Below are 18341 nucleotides of genomic sequence, written 5' to 3'. Positions count from 1 at the left end.
TTTGAAATTTGCAGGAACCATACCAGAAGACAGACTGCTGTTAATAATGTCAAGGACATACTGTTGTATACTAGGAAAAATTTCTTTAAAGAATTGTGGAGGGACAGCATCCCGAGGGGAACCTGTGGGCTTAATATGACGAACCACATCCTCTAAAATAGAGAGTGTCACAAGCTCAAACTGAGTAAAAACAGCAGTGCAAGGGACAGAGGCAGAGGGGTCAGAGTCAGGAGCTGTGACAAGAGCCCTGGTGGTGACAACCTTTTCAATAAAAAAGTTCAGAAAATCATTGCAAATCTCGGGAGAAACTTCCAAACAGACATTCAGTGGTGTATTAAGAACAGTGTCAATGGTCCTAAATAACACACGTGGGTTGTGACAGTTGGAAGAAATAATATTTGCAAAATATTCCATTTTTGCCTCTTTAACAGTGTTCTGGTAGCGATGCCAGCAGTCTTTTAAAATTTGAAATGATACATGCAGTTTATCCTTTTTCCATCTCCGTTCTGCTCGACGACATTCCCTCAATTTAACTCTTCTGTATCAGAGGAAACAAAGTCAGAAGGGACGCCAAGCTGATTAAAAGCAGCAGAAAACTGCGTGGCAGTGGCGGGGTTAATAACCCGACAGCACCGAGCAGCAGCGCGAGATTTAACTGCAGTATGTGTAAAACCAACTTTGAATAACACAGGCGTAGGATCTGAGTGCACAGTCACAAATCTCCAAGTTAGTGACAGGCAGACCATATGACAGAACAAGGTCCAGTGTGTGTCCGTGCTCATGTGTAGGGCCAGGCACGGACTGTACCATGCTAAAAGAGTCAATAAGGCTTAAAAAGTCCTTTACCAGTGGCTTATCAGGACAACATACATGTATATTAAAATCTCCAACAATAAGAACACTATCATAGTTGGGCATAATCCCAGCTAAAAAATCAGAAAAGTCGTTTATGAAGTTCTTATTGTATTTCGGGGGGCGATAGATGACAGTGCAGAAAACCGGGTTTGTACGAATCACCTCAAACGAGATGAGTTCAAAGTTGGAGAACGAAGGCTGTAGAAAACACTGCTTACATTTAAAATGCTTTTTGTAAACAGTCACTGTGGCTCCACCTCTGCCTGACGTCCGTGGCGAGTTAAAATATCAACAATCCACAAAAGTTCAGATAGAGCACTGGACTCACCAACACTCAGCCACGTCTCAGTCACACACATAAAATCCAGATCACGGGAACTGAAGAAGTCCCGAAGAATAAAAGTTTTGTTTAAAAGTGATCTTGCGTACAACCAGGCCAATTCTAGCGGGAGCTGGAGTCGGCGCTCGGGGTTCAGGAGGTCCAGAAACCCGCCGCAGCGATCTCAGGTTCCGATAATGTTGACAGCGGAGGTTTAGCCTGGGAGGGCATGGGCAGTGAGGCCATGGAGCATCATCATCAAAGCCGACCACAGGCACCAAACAGGCATCAACAGGATCCAGAAAACGCCGAGACGCAAACAGCCTTGGAAATAATCCATGCACTGGTCGGAAAACAGCAGAATAATTCTTTAGGTAAACCTTTAGCTTCAACAGGCGGCCGCTTCGTTTACCCCGGTGCCGATGACGCTTTCGCCGGGAAGGTAGCGTGGGAACCCGATACAGGTAACCCGGTGTTTCCGATGCAAATGCGGGCAGGGGTTGCTGCCCACCAGCTCCAAAGGACACAATATTTTGGACCACAGGTTTGAGGTCCAATAGTGTCTGGTGATCATACCTCAGCAGAGACTGTGTTTCGTGGAGGACACAAATTAGAAATAACATAAACAGGAACAAACTTGGCAGTGACAGACGAGCAGCGTGTGGTTGGCACGCCATCTTGCATGCCAACCACATTTGGTCTGTCAACCACATCCTAGAACAGAGCTGGCCCTTCTGATCAGCCTGTTTAGTCTCTTCCTGTCCCCAGCAGAGATGCTGCCACCCCAGCAGACCACACCATAAAAGATGGCTGAGGCCACCACAGAGTCATAGGTCTTCAGGAGTGGGCCCTCCACTCCAAATGACCTGAGTCTCCGCAGCAGGTACAGCCTGCTCTGCCCTTTCCTGTAGAGCGTGTTTGAATTATGAGTCCAGTCCAGTTTGTTGTTCAGATGAACACCAAGGTACCTGTAGCTGTCCACAGCCTCAATGTCCATACCTTGGATGTTCAGTGGTTGCAGTGGAGGATGTTTGTGCCTGCAGAAGTCTACCACCAGCTCCTTGGTTTTACTGGTGTTGATCTGGAGGTAGTTCAGCTGGCACCAGTCCACAAAGTCTTGGGTCAGTCCTCTGTGCTCCTTGTTGTCTCCATCAGCGATGAGGCCGACTATTGCAGAGTGATCAGAGAACTTCTGCAGGAAGCACTGGGTGGAGTTGTGGGAGAAGTCTGCAGTGTAGATGGTGAAGAGGAACGGAGCCAGAACCGTTCCCTGTGGGGCCCCCGTACTGCAGACGACCCTGTCCGACACACAGCCCTGAGTCCTCACATACTGTGGTCGGTCGGTGAGGTAGTCCAAAATCCAGATAGTGAGGTGATGGTCCACTCCAGCTTTAATTTCTGGGGTAATCCAAGGTTTGTTGTTGGAGAAACACCGCACAGTCCTGGTAGGTACGGTGTTATCCACACAGAAATTAATATAGTCAGTAATGCATGTCACCAGGCTGTCGATGTCCTCTCCGTGGTCGTCACAGATCACCTCCCACACAGTTGACTCAAAACAATCCTTAAGAGCCTCCTCGCTCTCCTCCGACCATCTCTGCACTGTGCGAGTGGCTGGTGGCTCCCTGCGCACTAAGGGCTCATACACAGGGACAAGGTGCACCAGGTTGTGATCAGATCTGCCCAGGGGAGGGAGAGGTGATGAACTGTATGCCTCTTCAGCATTGGCATACAGTAAGTCCAGTGTTTTATTGTCTCTGGTTGGGCAGGTCACATACTGGGTGAAGGTGGGCAGCGTGGAGTCCAGTGAGGCATGAGTAAAGTCCCCTGATATTATGAGAAGGGCTCTCGGAGATTGTGTTTGCAGTCTGCTGACCACAGAGTGGAGAGAGTCACAGGCTGCATCCGCGTTGGCCGAGGGGGGGACATACGCTGTTATCGCGATAACATGCGAGAATTCCCGGGGCAGGTAGTACGGACACATGCTAACGGCTAACAGCTCAATGTCTCTTCTGCGGAGTTGTTCTTTTACAGTGATGTGCTCAGGGTTACAACATCTGTCATTCACAAACACTGCCAGTCCCCCTCCTTTCCTCTTGCCGCTCTCTCTCGTCCTGTCCGCTCGCAGCATCTGAAATCCCGGTAGTGTCACGCTCGTGTTCGGAGTTAGCAGTGTTAGCCACGACTCCGTTAGCATCATGATGCTACATTGCTGGTACTCCCTCTGTGACCAGGTTAGCGACGTGACCTCATCAATCTTATTGGGCAAAGATCTTACGTTTCCAATGATTACAGAAGGAAAAGATGGTCGATAACGTCTCCTTCTCGGGCGACGGCGCGCCTTCCCAGCATGACACCCCTGTCTTTTCTTCCTCAGCTCGCTGGGAATGTCGAGTCTGTCCGCCGGCAGTACCGCTGCGGGACGCAGCACTAACAGCTGATCCCTACTGTAAACAAAGGATCCCTGCACTAGGTCCCCAGACACGGGTGAAAAAAGTGGAAAAAAAACTAAGAAAAACGACCAGGACTAACACAAAACGGTAGAACATGGTTGCAGAGTCTAATTGCTAATACGTTAGCTATAAAAATTATGAGAAGAAAAAAGATAAGAAAGAAAGCAACTCCGAATGAGCAGAGCTGCTGTAACAGGCTGCCGCATACAGGGGGGCACCGGAAGTTAGGAAAAAAAAATGAAGATGGACTCAGATGAAGCTGAACTCAGATGTAGTAAATAAGTTGATTGATCATTAATTAATAAAGCTGGTCAAAATACATCACGTGGGCACATGTGACTGTGTATTATAGTATTGATCCCAATGCTGGTATTAGTACTGGATCAATAATCAGTGTTGGGGAGTAACGGAATACATGTACCGCCGTTACGTATTTAGAATACAAAATATGAGTAACTGTATTCCGTTACAGTTACCGTTTAAAAAGGTGGTATTCAGAATACAGTTACTTTGTTGAAATAAATGGATTACACTGCGGTACTTTCCTGTTTCATATTGTCGCGGGTCAGGATTGTTTGGGTTTGTTTGACAGCTATTCTGTTGTTCCAGGCGGCAGCGTTACGGTTGCCATGGTTACAGGGTGACGCGCTCTCTCTCTGCGTGTTTCCTGGGTGAGAGAGCGCCTTTTTGTTGTTGTTGTTGTGCTAAGCTAATAGACAGAATGCTACAGGCATAGCTCTAAAGCATGTAGCCTGATGGGCAGTGTAGTCCGTGCTGCAGGGAGAATGCAATGGACTACCATACCCGTTATGTGTCTGTGAGCGAGGGAGGGAGAGAAAGGAAGTCCGAGCTGTCACGGAGCAAAAATGGGAGCTGGAAGCATGTAAATATAATAATAACCACAGCAGCCAAGAAGAGTGCCTGACGAGCCCATTTGTAAGTAAGCTCTTAAGACTCAACTGTACACTGTGTTCGTGTTTTCCTCCGAAACAATAAGTTCCATTGGAGCAGCCTTTCAACGCCTCTCTCTGTCTCCCGCAAGCAAAGTTGACCCAAACAACAAAGTAAAGCTAGTTTTCGGCTACCAGCCGGACACGAACCCGACGTATTAGCCAGAGGTCCCTTTACTACGTTTCGGAGCCGCGGACCTTCAGTAACAGTAATAAATCACAGCAATAGTACATTCACGTAGTTGTAAACAGCATGATAATATATTAAGTAATGCAAAGTATTCCGAATACGTTACTCTCATTGAGTAACGTAACGGAATACGTTACAGAATATATTTGGGGGCATGTATTCAGTATTCTGTAGTGGAATACATTTTAAAAGTAACCTTCCCAACACTGTCAATAATACTTGGATGAATGCGTTTAGCATGGAGCCCCTGAGCTGTGTTACAGACAAACATGGAAAACTGACAGGTCTGTGTCATTCACAGTCTGTAACACTTTGATACGTGTCTGCAGGTTACATGTTTTCTTTCCCTCTCCTTTTGTTAGCCATTCCCTTAGGTATGCAGACTGCAGACTGATGTCAATTTAGAGATCTCCAACTAATTAGACGAGGGAGACCCTGATTGGACAAACCGGGAGGGCACACCTTGATAAGGAGACTCACCGGTGGCTGGGCGCGGCTCTCTTCCCTCCTTTGAATTGTTTGGCACATGTGTAAAGCTCCTCTGCTGTATTTCTTTTGTTTGATGATTATGGTGGGAGTAAAGTGGACTAAATAAGTTTGGGGACCCCACACACTTACTCATGTAGAGTCTTTTTGTTAGAAACAGTAAGTAGGTTGGTGCCACCCATGTAATTTTGAGCTTGTTTTGAGTTGAGGTTTAGGGTCTTTCCCCCCTGTTTTTGTTTTTCTAGGATAATAGCTCAGCTAAGTTTTGGTTTTGTCGTTCTGGTAGTTTTTTTGGCACAACCTAACTGTCCCTTTCTCACTCACATTTGTTGTTTGAATTTGGGTTATTTATTTTGTGAGAATGCTGCCATTACACTTTTTTATAACACCTGTACCCAGTTTCCAGAGTTGTTGTGTTATCCCCTCCTGCCCTCGAGGAGATGTAACACACTTCTAAACAACAGAGGCTGACCCAAGTGTGTGTTTGGTTGTGTTAGCTTATTATTGTGGAGACTAAAATTCAGTGATCATGTGTTCAGAGTCATAATGATTACTATCATAAATCCTGATCTTTGTATTTACTGTGTGTTGGATCAATAACTGAGATTCATCGCATCACACAGCTGTGCTGCTGCTGCTGCTGCTGGGAACTGTGATGTCAGCACATCTGGAACAATACGAGGTATCTGCTACCAGACTGAGCAGGACGTGAGACCTGTGGACTGTTCAAACCTGTCCCTCCACAGGTCACTCAGACCTGATCCACACCTCAGTGATATTCACTGACTTCCTCAGTAGAGACAGAAACCATTCAGATCTGGGACGATCAGCTGACTGATGATGTCACACAGACTGTGTTTTTCAGGAACAGTGATTCTGATGTGAGCCTGCTAGCTGACAGCAGACCTGATGAAACCACATGTTCACATATGTGAGGACAGACTGGACTCTTTGACTGCACCTTGGTTCTCCTCAGAGGTCTGTACAGGAGCATGTCCACCCACCAATAAAGATCTCAGTCAGTAACCAGGAAACATAAAAACCTGCTTTCATTTTCACATGATGAGCTTGCAACAATGAGTCAAACAGTAAGAGCATGCGGAGACTTTGGAATCATCCCATTAAGAAAGAGAAATCCAACATTTGGATTCACTTTAATGAGCTCAGACTTGTTGAAAATGCAGAGCAGCTGGTTGTGAACTGAGCATCAGAGAAACACAACATACTGATATTCATTGTGAAGCTTTGAGTGGAAAAAGACAGAAAACAACATGTGGATCCTGGAATAATGGGAGCTTCCATCTTTAAAGGAAGAAGTTTACAAGGAAGCATTTAGAACAGTTTCAAACATCAACTGATTGAATCCATGAATCTGAAAACGTGTTTGTGAGTGAAAGAGACAGACATGTACAGACTGAACTATCTGTTCAACAGTCAGAGTGTTTCTCTAACAGGAGACACTCTTTACACTCCACTCAGCACAGGGACACCGAAGAACCACAACCCACCCAAAACCCAGGATAAAGAGTTTGAGTGAATGTGGTGTTGAAGGTGTGGAGGTGGATCAGAGTGTAAGAGGAGACTCTGTAGAAGGACAGAGTGCCAGCGGGACAGTCCACATAGACTGCTACTCTGTTAGAGACAGAGGAGGAGGAGGAGGAGGAGGAGGGGGGGGAGGAGGAGGAGGAGGAGATGGATGTTTCTCTGTTATTGTGCCAGACAGAGTAACCTAATCTCTCAGTGCAGTACAGACTCCAGGACTGATCATTGTGTCCAAACCCACAGTCTGTATTGTCTCCTTTCCTTCTGATGCTTCTGTAACTCACTGATATAAAAACACTTGCCCTCCACTCGACCTCCCAGTAACAGTGACCAGTCAGACCATTTCTACACAGCAGCTGTTCATAAACATCAAATCTGTCTGGATGATCAGGATATGACTGAACCTCCTCCACACGTGTCACCTTCCTGTTGTTGTCAGACAGTTGGAGCTTTGTGTTCACTGTGTTTGTGTCGATTGTGAGTTGACAGGAATCTGATGGAGAGAACAAACACAATCCAGCTGCAGTTATTGATCCATCATCTGTTCATTGATTGACACTTTCATGATGACTCCTGACATGATGAAGATGGTTGAATGTGTGCTGCTTTGTTTTCATGAATTCCATTAAAAACACACTTACACTTCCTCAGACCTGGTCTCAACCATCGGACTCCAGCAGGCTCCACCCTGAAAGGAGGAGGGGGGTCAGACCAGCACAGTCTCATACACAGACTGTTACACACTGAGGATGGCTCAAAGCATGGTTCCACTGTTTTATTCAAATCAAAAAAATCCACATTTATTTATAAGCGCATTTAAAAACAACCCAGGTTGAGCCAAAGAACTGCACATAGTAAAGATAAAACAGGAAACATACACAGTAATTACTATAAAAAACTCGTCATAATGGAAAGCTAGAAAGTACAAATGTGTTTCCAGCCACGTTTTAAAAATGTCGAGTGTTCGTGAAGACCCAATGTGAAGGAGCCGGCTGTTTCAGAGTTTGGGTGCAGTGATCGATAAAGCTCGCTCACTTCTGTTTTTCTGTCTAGTTCTGGGGAGAGTCAGAAGTAACTTATCTGCAGACCTAAGGGCTCTACTTGGATTATTTTTTGTTAAAAGGTCCAAGAGATAAGATGGACCTAATCCATTCAGAGATTTAAAGACAAACAACAAAATCTTGAAGTCGATTGTACGACGTACTGTAACCAGTGTAAAAAGCTGGAAAAATCTGGTTTAAATAACAGAATTTATTTCTCAAATAAGAAATAGCTATCGAGAAAACTCCTAAATCTTTAGCAAACAGAGTTCTGAACTTTTCCAGTGGGCCAAAGTAAATATTATCCAATAATACTAACTCTTTTCCCTTGCATTACAACAATGTGAACAGCTAATGCTAACACTCTTTTCCTCTGCATTATAACAATGTGAACAGCTAATGCTAAGTAGGCCGCCATTAGCAAGTAGGCTACCGTCATTAGCTAATGTTAATTTGAGGAGAATCAGCATTATCTGCTAATTATAATACCATATTTTCTTACTTTATAACAATGTGAGAAGTTAATGCTAAATAGGCTGCCATTATCAGCTAATGCTAATTTGAGGTGAATTAGCATTATCCGCTACTGCTAACAATGTTTTTCTTAATTTTTAACAATACCAGCAGCTGATGCTAGCACTATTTTCCCTTCAATTTGAACAATGTGAGCAGCTAATACTCAGTAGGTTGCCGTTATTAACTAATGCTAATTTGATGTGAATTAGCATTTTCCAAAAATGATAACTCTTTTCCCTTGCATTATAACGATGTGAGGAGTTAATGTCAATTTTAACTTTTCCCCTGCGATGTGAAGATTTAATGCTAAGTAGCACGCCATTAGTTTTCCCTTTCCTTATAACAATGTGAGCAGCTAAAGCTAATTTGATGTGAATTAGCATTATATTAGTGAGCAGTTAATGCTAAGTAGGCTGCCGTTATTAACTAAGGTTAATTTGACGTGAATTAGCATTATGCGCTAATGCTAACACTGTTTTTCCTTACTTTTTAACAATGTGAGTAGCTAATGCCAGCACAACACTATTTTCCCTTGCATTATTAAAATGTGAGCAGCTAATGCTAAGTAGGCCGCCATTAGCAGCTGTGTCTAACGTTAAGTGAATAAGCATTAGCACTTAATGCTCATATTGTTTTCCTTTGCTTTATGTCAGCAGCTAATTCTAATACTCTTTTAACTTGGGTTACAACAATGTGAGGAGTTAATGCTAAGTAGGCTGCCATTAGCGGCTTATTCTAATTAGGGGTGAATAATTGTTAGCAGCTAATGATAATACTGTTTTCTCTTTCCTTATAACAATGTGAGCAGCTAATACTAATTTGATGTGAATTTGCATTATATTAGTGAGGAGTTAATGCTAAGTAGGCTGACATTAGCAGCTAAAGCTAATTTTAGGTGAATAAGCATTAGTAGCTACCACGATACCCTTTTCTCTTATGTCATAATGATGTGAGATGATAATGCTAAATAGGCTGCCATTATTGACTAATTTCCCTTGACTCATAACTCATAACGATGTGAGGAGTTTATGCTAAGTAGGCTGCCATTAGCAGCTAATGCTAACGCTGTTTTCCCCTGCTTTCTACAACTTGAGCAGCTAATGCTAAGTAGGCCACTTTGCTCAGGATTTGTGTGACCATGATGTATTCTGACAGACTCTACATTCACAGCTGAATTCACAGGAAATGTACATATAAGTACATATTTTTCTGTTATTGTTCTCAAACAACAGAACGAGAATAAAATGTTGATTTTAACACGGCCCATACACAGCATGAGCTTAGCAGCATTAGCTTATCAGAGTTTCCACTATTTGAGCTGCCATTATCAAATGTTAGCTGCTCCTGTCTGCCTCTTTGTCTCACACACAGACTGAAATGATTCACAGCATTGTTTCATCCTTCTGTCAGTGTCACTGACTGTCACTGTGACTGTGGACATACAGCATGGGAAATATACACATGGCTGACACTTTATTAGGTACACAGTGGCCACTATCTCAGGAACAGTACACCTGTGACCTAATAAAGTGTATCTAAAGTTACAAAATGTTGTCTCTGTCAAAATATTAATGGACCTAACTGTAGGTCTACTTTTAATGAAGCTCTCAACATGACTTATCAGTTATCATTAATGTTCCTGCAAAAAGACTCCTTGGAGCCCCCCTACATAAATATCCATGTACTATCCAGCTAGACTAGTGTGTCTGTCCCTGAAAATATTCCTGCATGTGTGATTGTTCATGTGTCATCTGCAGGAAACCAACAGGAAGTGAGTGAAGGACACAGGAAATGTTTCCAGCTCTTTCTCCTCTATCAGACATTCTCTCCATACCTAAGAGTGTCCAGTCTCCAGCCTGGATCCTTCAGTCCAGCCGACAGTAGCTTCGTTCCTGAGTCTCCTGGATGATTGTAGCTCAGGTCCAGCTCTCTCAGATGGGAGGGGTTGGAGCTCAGAGCTGAAGCCAGAGAAATACAGCCTTCCTCTGTGATCAGACAGCCTGACAGACTGCAGACACACAAAACAACCATCCGTCAACAATCATTTTCTCTATGTCGCAATAACATCTATCCATTTACATCCATTCAATGTAACTTTATTTATAAGTGACAATTCCCAACAGACACCAACAGTCATCTTAAGCTCTTTAACAGGGTAAGGCAACAGCCTCCAATATTAGAGAGAAAGCCCCAACCATCAGACAATCCACTGTGAGCAGCACTTGGTGATGGTGGGAAGGAAGAACTCCCTTTGACACAAAGATCCTCCCAGTGAAAACAGGCTCCAGGAGGAGCATCTACCATGACTGGTAGATGCTCTGCAGGGTGTGGGGAAAGAGAAGCGATGAGCTCAGAGAGACAAGAACAAAACACAAACTAAGGAGAGAGAAGGCAAAAGTTAAGGACATGCAGTAGTGACATATAAAAGCATCAGGAGTGAAAAGAGGGGAGTGGAGAAGAAAGCAGAGCATCATGGGAAGTCCACCAACAGCCTGAGCCTATAGCAGCATAACTAAGGGATGGTTCAGGGTCACCTGATCCAGCTCGAACTATGAGCTTTATCAAAAAGGAAAGTTTGAAGCTGATCTTCAAAGTAGAGAGGGTGTCTGTCTCCTGAACTCAAACTGGGAGCTGCTTCCACACCAAGTCCAACATAGCCAGGCTGAGTTATTAGATTAGTCCAAAGACAAGTCAGAAAGTCATTATTTGTGTCACATTTTAGTGGAAATGTTGAAAAACTATCCAAAAGTCATTTCTAAATCTGATATTAAACAGTTTAAATGGCTAAAAAAGCTGTAAAGGAAACAGAAAGAGTCAATAAAAGCCTCTTTAGAGGGTAACCAGTTTAAAACTCAGACATTTAAACTGATGAGTCTCCTTCTCTGCTCCATTTTCTCTCTAGACGTCCTGTTCTTAGGAGGGATTTGATTGCCTGAAAGTCCTTTTAGCCTTTCTTTAGTTCTTTGGGTGCAAAGAGTCATGTGATGTGACATAAGGAGCACTCTGATTGGTTGGTATTGAAAAAACTATGGTGCCGTTTGCAAGCTTAGTTTTGCAGAGCCAAGACGATCTCTTAAATGGGGATGAGACGCTCCACAGTGACATTTCCACACTTTGGAGCTTCTGAAGTGCAGATGTTTGGAAACGCTGCTCCAACGCGTGGTTCAAACACTCAGGTCACATGATCTCAGCTGCAACAGGTGGCATACCTGCTGCTTTCAGGCATTGCTAGGCTCAGGAATTCCCATTTTTGATTGGCTGGTCTTTTGGACTGGCCCTTGTAATTGATTGAATGATCATACTTTATTCATCCCGAGGGAAATTGGGTTAAGGCTGCCAGCTGTGCCAGTGCCGTGTTACCCTTCCGACCATACATACATTACACACACATCACATGGGGAAGACAGGTCAGAGGGGTATAACATGGAAAAAGCACAACATGAGGAAAGATAAGGAGAAAAACTCCCCCCAGACTGAGCTCCAACAGGGAGATCAGTTTGAGAACAGAAAAAAACACCTCTGCACATAGCACATGAAAAAAACTCTTAATACACCAAAGACACCCATGACAAGCAACAGGGGTGGGTAAAGGGTGAGAGACAGCCAATGTAGACAGTACATCCGGGTCTGCAGCCTATGCGGTGGTCTCCTTGATCCACCGTCAGCATCGGAAGGGAATAAGCGTCGAAGGCGTTTGGAAGGGGAGGGGGGGATGAGTGTACATCTGCATGTGTATATATATGTCTGTGTGCGTGTGTGTGTATGTGTCCAGAGTTCAGCTGAGACAGTTTCCTTCGCCCTGCCAGGCTAAGTAAACAGTCTTCCAGCCAACCCAGGTGGCCTTGCATGGAAAGGGAAGAACAGTCTATGACGCTTTTATAGCACTGCTTCAGTTTATTCCAGACACATTCAGTCCTATCAGCAGAAAGAGAGCCACACACTGTCTGTAACATCATTAGAAGATCTCAGTAAAAACACCACCTGCTTCAAGGACTCAATCAAACAGGCACCAGTTTTCAGCTCTGTCTGTGCTATACTTTTTTCTACTTTCAACAGAAAATAGAATTTACTGCCTTCAGGGATATCATCCTCACTGTCAGCCATTACTCACACACTGTGTGTAGAAATAAAGAAAATATTGATCCTATAAAAAGCAAAGCTGGAAAAACACATTGATTGATTCAAACCTCTACTTTCCTTTTTGATTTCCACTGACGCTTCTATTGTGAGTCTGTCAAATCCAACAGGACTTGTGCAGGTTCACTATGAGCCAAAGTCCAGACTGACAGTGAAACATCAGGCCAGTGTTAGAAGATAAAGTTCAGGAAAGCTTCTTCATGGTTCAGAAGATGTTCAGCAGAGGACGATTTAAAGATGTGCGTGAAATGGAGGCTTCTGATTGGTCAGAATGAGCCTGTGAAAATGGGACAAACTTTGTATAAAGAAAAAAAAAACACATTTAGTCTTTTCATGGAAATCTATCTTTTTCAAAGTGATTCCAAATCAAAGCTAACGCCATGCCAGCCTGTAGCTTTGATTGACAGTGTGTAGAACAAGCCTGATGACACAAACTCCCAGAAAACCTCAAAATCAACATAATGCATCCAAAGTTTCATGGCTGGGAGCAAAATATGAGGCCAAGAAACAGCTGTAAACCTGTGTGCTTATTACAGGAAACACAGCAGTCTGTTCTGTTTGACTAAACTGATTTATTGTGTGTGTGCGTAGTTGTGTTGTGAACTGTGCTGGACTCGTCTGTGTCCCCGTTTTACAGAACAGGATCTTCAAGATGGCACAAATGCTTCGAACGTTTCAGTTTGATGAAGCCTCGCTTTGCCCATCGCTGCTTTTAAAACAGTGTTTTTGCTGCCAAGGACATCTTGCATTGGTCTCATGTCATGAATGGGAGTGTTTCAGGAGGCAGACTGAACCTTTGATGAGTTTGGTGTCTTAAACTGAGGAATAAAAGGAGACGAGGAACAAACTAAAGAGAATCTAAAATAGGCCGGCAGCACATGAGGAGGAGAAACTGACACTGACATAAAGACTGGGGGAAGGACAGAGCCATTTATACACCTGAGGTCATCACAGGGATAAAAAGAAACACAAAGAATGGCAAGAAGCTGTTGTATTATTAACTGCAATAGCCGGTCTCATGACAGCCATGGGAAGCTGACAGGTAAAGAGATCAGTTTTTATCAGATTACGTCGTGGAAGAGAAATTGTTCAAGCCATGTTTCCGAAGTAACAACGAGCCGATGGATGGCCTGGATTGCAGCCATTTGAAGACCAAATATAACGTCCCAGAACACTCCAGCTCACATGTTAGTCTGCTCCAAGCATTTCCACTAAGGTAAGTCTTCTGTTGTAGTTATTATGTAATTTATCATAACATAATTGTTGATGTAGGTTACAAATAAGTGTTATATTGATTTGAATTGAATTTGTTGCGCTATGCTGCTTTGTTCACTGTGGCTTTCCGGGCTAATGTTTGTTGTGTTTTGTACGAAAACCAGCCTAAAAAATGTTGGAATGCGATCCAGACTCTATCAGCCTGGGTCAAACCGAGTTTAAAGCTGCTACCACAGCGAGATTTGATCGGTTAAGAAAGAGAGCGATATCAAAACAGCCACGAAAAGTCACGCATATATGTTATGTGCCCAAGTGATGAATAACTGTTTTCTAGTATGATGTTTTGCAGTGGGTTTTTATTTTTTTTTTCATTGTTGATTTGTTTTTTTCCGAAGCAGCTAATAAAGCATAATGGAATACAATTTTGCCTATTTCTTGTAAAATTCTATAATAGAATGAAACAATAATGCCAGTTATAAATAAAGACAGTAAATTAAACGAATTGCGAAACACTTATTTTAATTCTATTAGATCTGAAAATGTTGTGTAATACTACAACCTGAAATGACAAATAGATTGCGTTGGCCTGTACAGGAAATAAAGGGGAAAAAAATAACAACAGATGTGAAATGGAATAGTCCAAATCACCAAAGTAAACTGGACCTGGGCTTGTTGCAGGGACCTGAAGTTATTAAACACGTTGTGAGTGTATGCACTCACACTTAGGACCATATAATAATAAATATGTGCATGATGAAAGTTGGGCAGCACGCTAACGTCTTTACTCCACTCTGTATGCTCGTATGGGTCTAACCCTTTCACTCCTTTGATTTTTTCCTTGTACTTTTTTTTTTTTTTTTTTTGCCTTTTCGTCAAGTCTGTCTTTGTACGGACCTGCTGTGTTCTCCGTCGTTTTGTACGTAACTGTTTTTGGGGGAAATAAAACGCAAGCAGGGATTAAAACTGCAGAATTACTAATTACCAGTGCTGGAAATGCTAGCGCTTGAGGCAGTGTTTTGATTTTGTTGCCACTTGTACCCACAATACAATGCGCGAAAGTCACATGGTCTGTCAATCTCTAATGTTAAAGACAGAACTACGGTTTATATGTGTTTGACTGATGTTAACACAGCTATACAAACACCTGAAAGTTATCAAAAACAAACCCAACATATTAAACATAAATATGTTCCAGTTACCACAACTTGTATAACTTATACTGAGGGTTTATTTACGCTCAGTGTCTCAATACTGGCATGTTGAATAGAAATAAAGATAAATATGTTGAAGTTAACCACTATAATGAATCAGAAAAAAGAAAAACAGTGATTCTAATAACTGCCAATTCAGGATTTTGATTTCCATCACACTTCCACTGGATGCCCAGCTGCTCTCCTGTGGTGTGATTATCATCAACACAGAACTGGAGGAAAAGAGCATCTTTAGGCCTGAATGTGCTCATCCTTCCTCCAACCTCTCCTCACCAAAGATAACAACTAAATCAATATTAGCTCAATAACATTTCCTGCAGTTAAAGTGCAATTAAATTGTGAACATTTACTTTTAAACCTTGTGTGAAACAATAAAACCTCCATAAAACTTATTATTATTAGTATTATTCTTTATGCAAATAGCTCTTGCAGGTTACCCCAGCCATTTCAGAGATTTTGAGTGATTCTGCACTCCAGATGCGTTAATTGCGTTTAAAAATTTAATCACGTTGACTGTGATGGAGGATTAATTTGCGTTAATGCGTTAATTTTGACAGCACTAAAAAATAACCTTTCCTGTGAGCAGCTGTTCAGGCTACTACACTCCATATATATGAACCATGTATCATCTACTGGGTGTTTTATCAAACTATGGCCATTACTGTCACGGGTTGCCGGTGAAGTGAGAGGGCTTTATTGACACAGAACCCGAGTGATAACAAACAAAAGGAGAGTGTGGCGAAAAACTGAACTTAGACATAAACTACACTGGGAAAACTAAAACCTAAACACCAAACCTGAACACGAGAGAAAGCAACTTGCAGGGAGAATTCACAGGATGACAGCAGGAGATTCACAGACACGAAAACACCAAATAACACAGACGAACCAGCAACGAGGACGAGGTAACACACACTATAAATACACACGCCAGGAATCAGGGGATGGGAAACAGGAGGGGAACACACCTGGAAGACATAACAGCTGATGAGGCAGGGGAAACGTAAACAGAACAAACTGACATAAGACAGAGACTTTAACAATAAAACAGGAACTTACACATGCAAGGACACAGAGTAAGAAACACGGACTTAACACAGGAATAGATGGGCATAACAGAATAAACACAAAACAGAGGAGGGACAGAACCAAAATCACAATAATAGTAAATATAATAATAAAACACAAAATGCTGGGTCAAAAGGACCCAGGATCATGACAATTACTACTGTGATCATTTAATGCCCAGTGTGCCGCTCTCTCTGCTGGTTTCACTTTCTCTTAAGAAAAAGAGAAATATTTATATTTGTTATATTAGGAGTCTATTATTCTTTAAAACAAACTGTAATGAATGAATCTAGCAAGACAATCTGGTGGATGCAAGTGTAGAAGAAAAGATAAATATTTCATTTTGAGAAATCAGCCTTTATAAGTAATGTGAATGAAGAACAAACAGCAAACCAATCGCTAATCACCAATAACCTCCAAATTTTATTCTTAAAGAAATCAAATTTAGTTATTATGGACATAAAGGAGCCCTAAATCTTTAAAATAGCCAGTACATGAAGCATTTTTTAAAACAAACAAACATGACTCCAACAATTTTTAAAAGTAATTCAAATAACCAACTCGAATGTAAAGTTCACTTGAAAGCTCTATAAAGGTTCCCTGTTTATGCAATAATATAGTTCACATTTTAAATGATCATCTGAGAAAAGTTTGAATCCTGACCTGAGAGTTTCCACTGCACACTGTGAACTCTTTAGTCCAGGAGACAGAAGCTTCACTCCTGAATCCTGCAGGTCAGAGTTACTCAGGTCCAGCTCTCTCAGACTGGAGGAGCCGAGGACTGAGGACAGAGCTTCACAGCTTCTCTCTGACAGGTTACAGCCACTCAGACTGAAAAATAAAATACAATCTATAAAACAAATACTCATGTAAAGGTTTTTAATATATTTCACGATATTGAAGCCAGTATTTCTATTTTTAAAGGAAACATAATTCTAAAAACAAAATGTCATTTGATCTGACCTCAGAGTATTCAGTTTACAGTTTAAACTTTGTAGTCCAGCAGACAGAAGCTTCATTCCTGAATCCTGCAGGTTTTTGGTACTCAGGTCCAGCTCTGTCAGACTAGAGGACTGAGAGCTGAGAGCTGAGGACACAGCTTTACAGTTTTCTTCTGAGAGTTCACAAACGTTGAGTCTGAAAATGAAAACATGAGCAAAGACTGTGGTTAAAGTGTAATCAGAGTGCAATAACTAATCCTGTTTTTTAAAGAATCCTTATTGTCTTGTGCTGAGCAGATTAGTAAAACTTCCCTTAGAAATGATTAAAAATGATAAAAAAAAAAAATAAATGACAGAAATGGATAAAGTTTACATTTACTGGGAAAATTGTTTGGTTTTTATCAGTTGATAAAAACAAACAAAAAAATAAACAAACAAAACAAAACAGGATACAAGTTTACCTGACCTCAGAATATTCAGTTTGGCATGTGGACTCTCCACTGCAGCAGACAGAAGCTTTACTGCTGAATCATTCAGGCTGTTGGTACTCAGGTCCAGCTCTCTCAGACTACAGGACTGGGAGCTGACGACTGACAGCAAACGTTCACAGCCTTTCTCTGACAGGTTACAGCTGCTCAGTCTTAAAAACAAACAAACAAAAAAACAATATTCATCATTAAATTAAATCTACTTATATATCGAACCTAGATAACCAATCAAAAAAGTCTGTGTACACTATATTGCAATATTACCAAAACATTTTTTTTTTAGAAAAGTTTAAGTGTACAAAAAGAAAAATACTTCAAATTTGTAGAAACACAATTATACCAGTGTATCTAAATCAGTGAAGAGCGGGTTGATTTACTGACACTAGTTCAGTGTCTGCTGGCTCTGACTACAGGACTACAAGAAGGAAAACACAAGCAGTGTTCAGCCTACTGCATCTCTCGCAGACGAGCTCAACAACTTCTATGTTCATTTTGATGCAGACAACAGAGAGCAGATCCTCTACCCTCAGAAGGACAGTGAGGCTGTAACTTTAACTCTTAAAACAGAAGCTGTGAGATGGTCTTTTTGAAAAGGCCAATCCTCACAAAGCTCCGGGACCAGACGGCATCCCGTCTGGTCCCGGAGTGTGTGCCGACCAGCTGGCAGGGGTGTTCATCAATATATTCAACTTCTCCCTGAGGCAGTCAGTGGTCCCCACATGCATCAAAACATCCACCATGATCCCTGTTCCTAAGAAATCAGTGGTCTCCTGTCTGAATGACTAACGCCCTGTTGCACTGACATCCGTTATCATGAAGTACCTCGAGCGGTTGGTCAAATGTCAAATTCAAATTTTATTTGTCACATACACAGTCATACACAGTCATACACAGTACGGTATGCAGTGAAATGCTTAGACAACTGCTCGT

The 18341-nt window shown here is 42.2% G+C and overlaps 1 protein-coding gene across 1 annotated transcript; it reads right to left on the bottom strand.

The window, feature by feature from the left end:
- Positions 1 to 6482: 6482 nt before the first annotated feature.
- LOC134623977 (NACHT, LRR and PYD domains-containing protein 3-like) lies at positions 6483 to 18151 on the bottom strand. Its single transcript, XM_063468975.1, has 7 exons — positions 18018 to 18151; positions 17390 to 17563; positions 16946 to 17119; positions 16646 to 16813; positions 10186 to 10359; positions 7437 to 7483; positions 6483 to 7288 (listed from the first exon to the last, which is right to left on the bottom strand). The coding sequence occupies exons 1-7, from the start codon at positions 18149 to 18151 to the stop codon at positions 6729 to 6731; spliced, it is 1431 nt and encodes a 476-aa protein (XP_063325045.1). The 3' UTR covers positions 6483 to 6728.
- Positions 18152 to 18341: the final 190 nt, after the last annotated feature.

The sequence above is a fragment of the Pelmatolapia mariae genome, linkage group LG3_W (genome assembly GCF_036321145.2).
Source record: "Pelmatolapia mariae isolate MD_Pm_ZW linkage group LG3_W, Pm_UMD_F_2, whole genome shotgun sequence".
NCBI classification, from domain to species: Eukaryota; Metazoa; Chordata; class Actinopteri; order Cichliformes; family Cichlidae; genus Pelmatolapia; species Pelmatolapia mariae.
The sequence above is the reverse complement of the archived record's forward strand: the minus strand, read 5'-3'. Positions and strand labels throughout refer to the sequence as shown.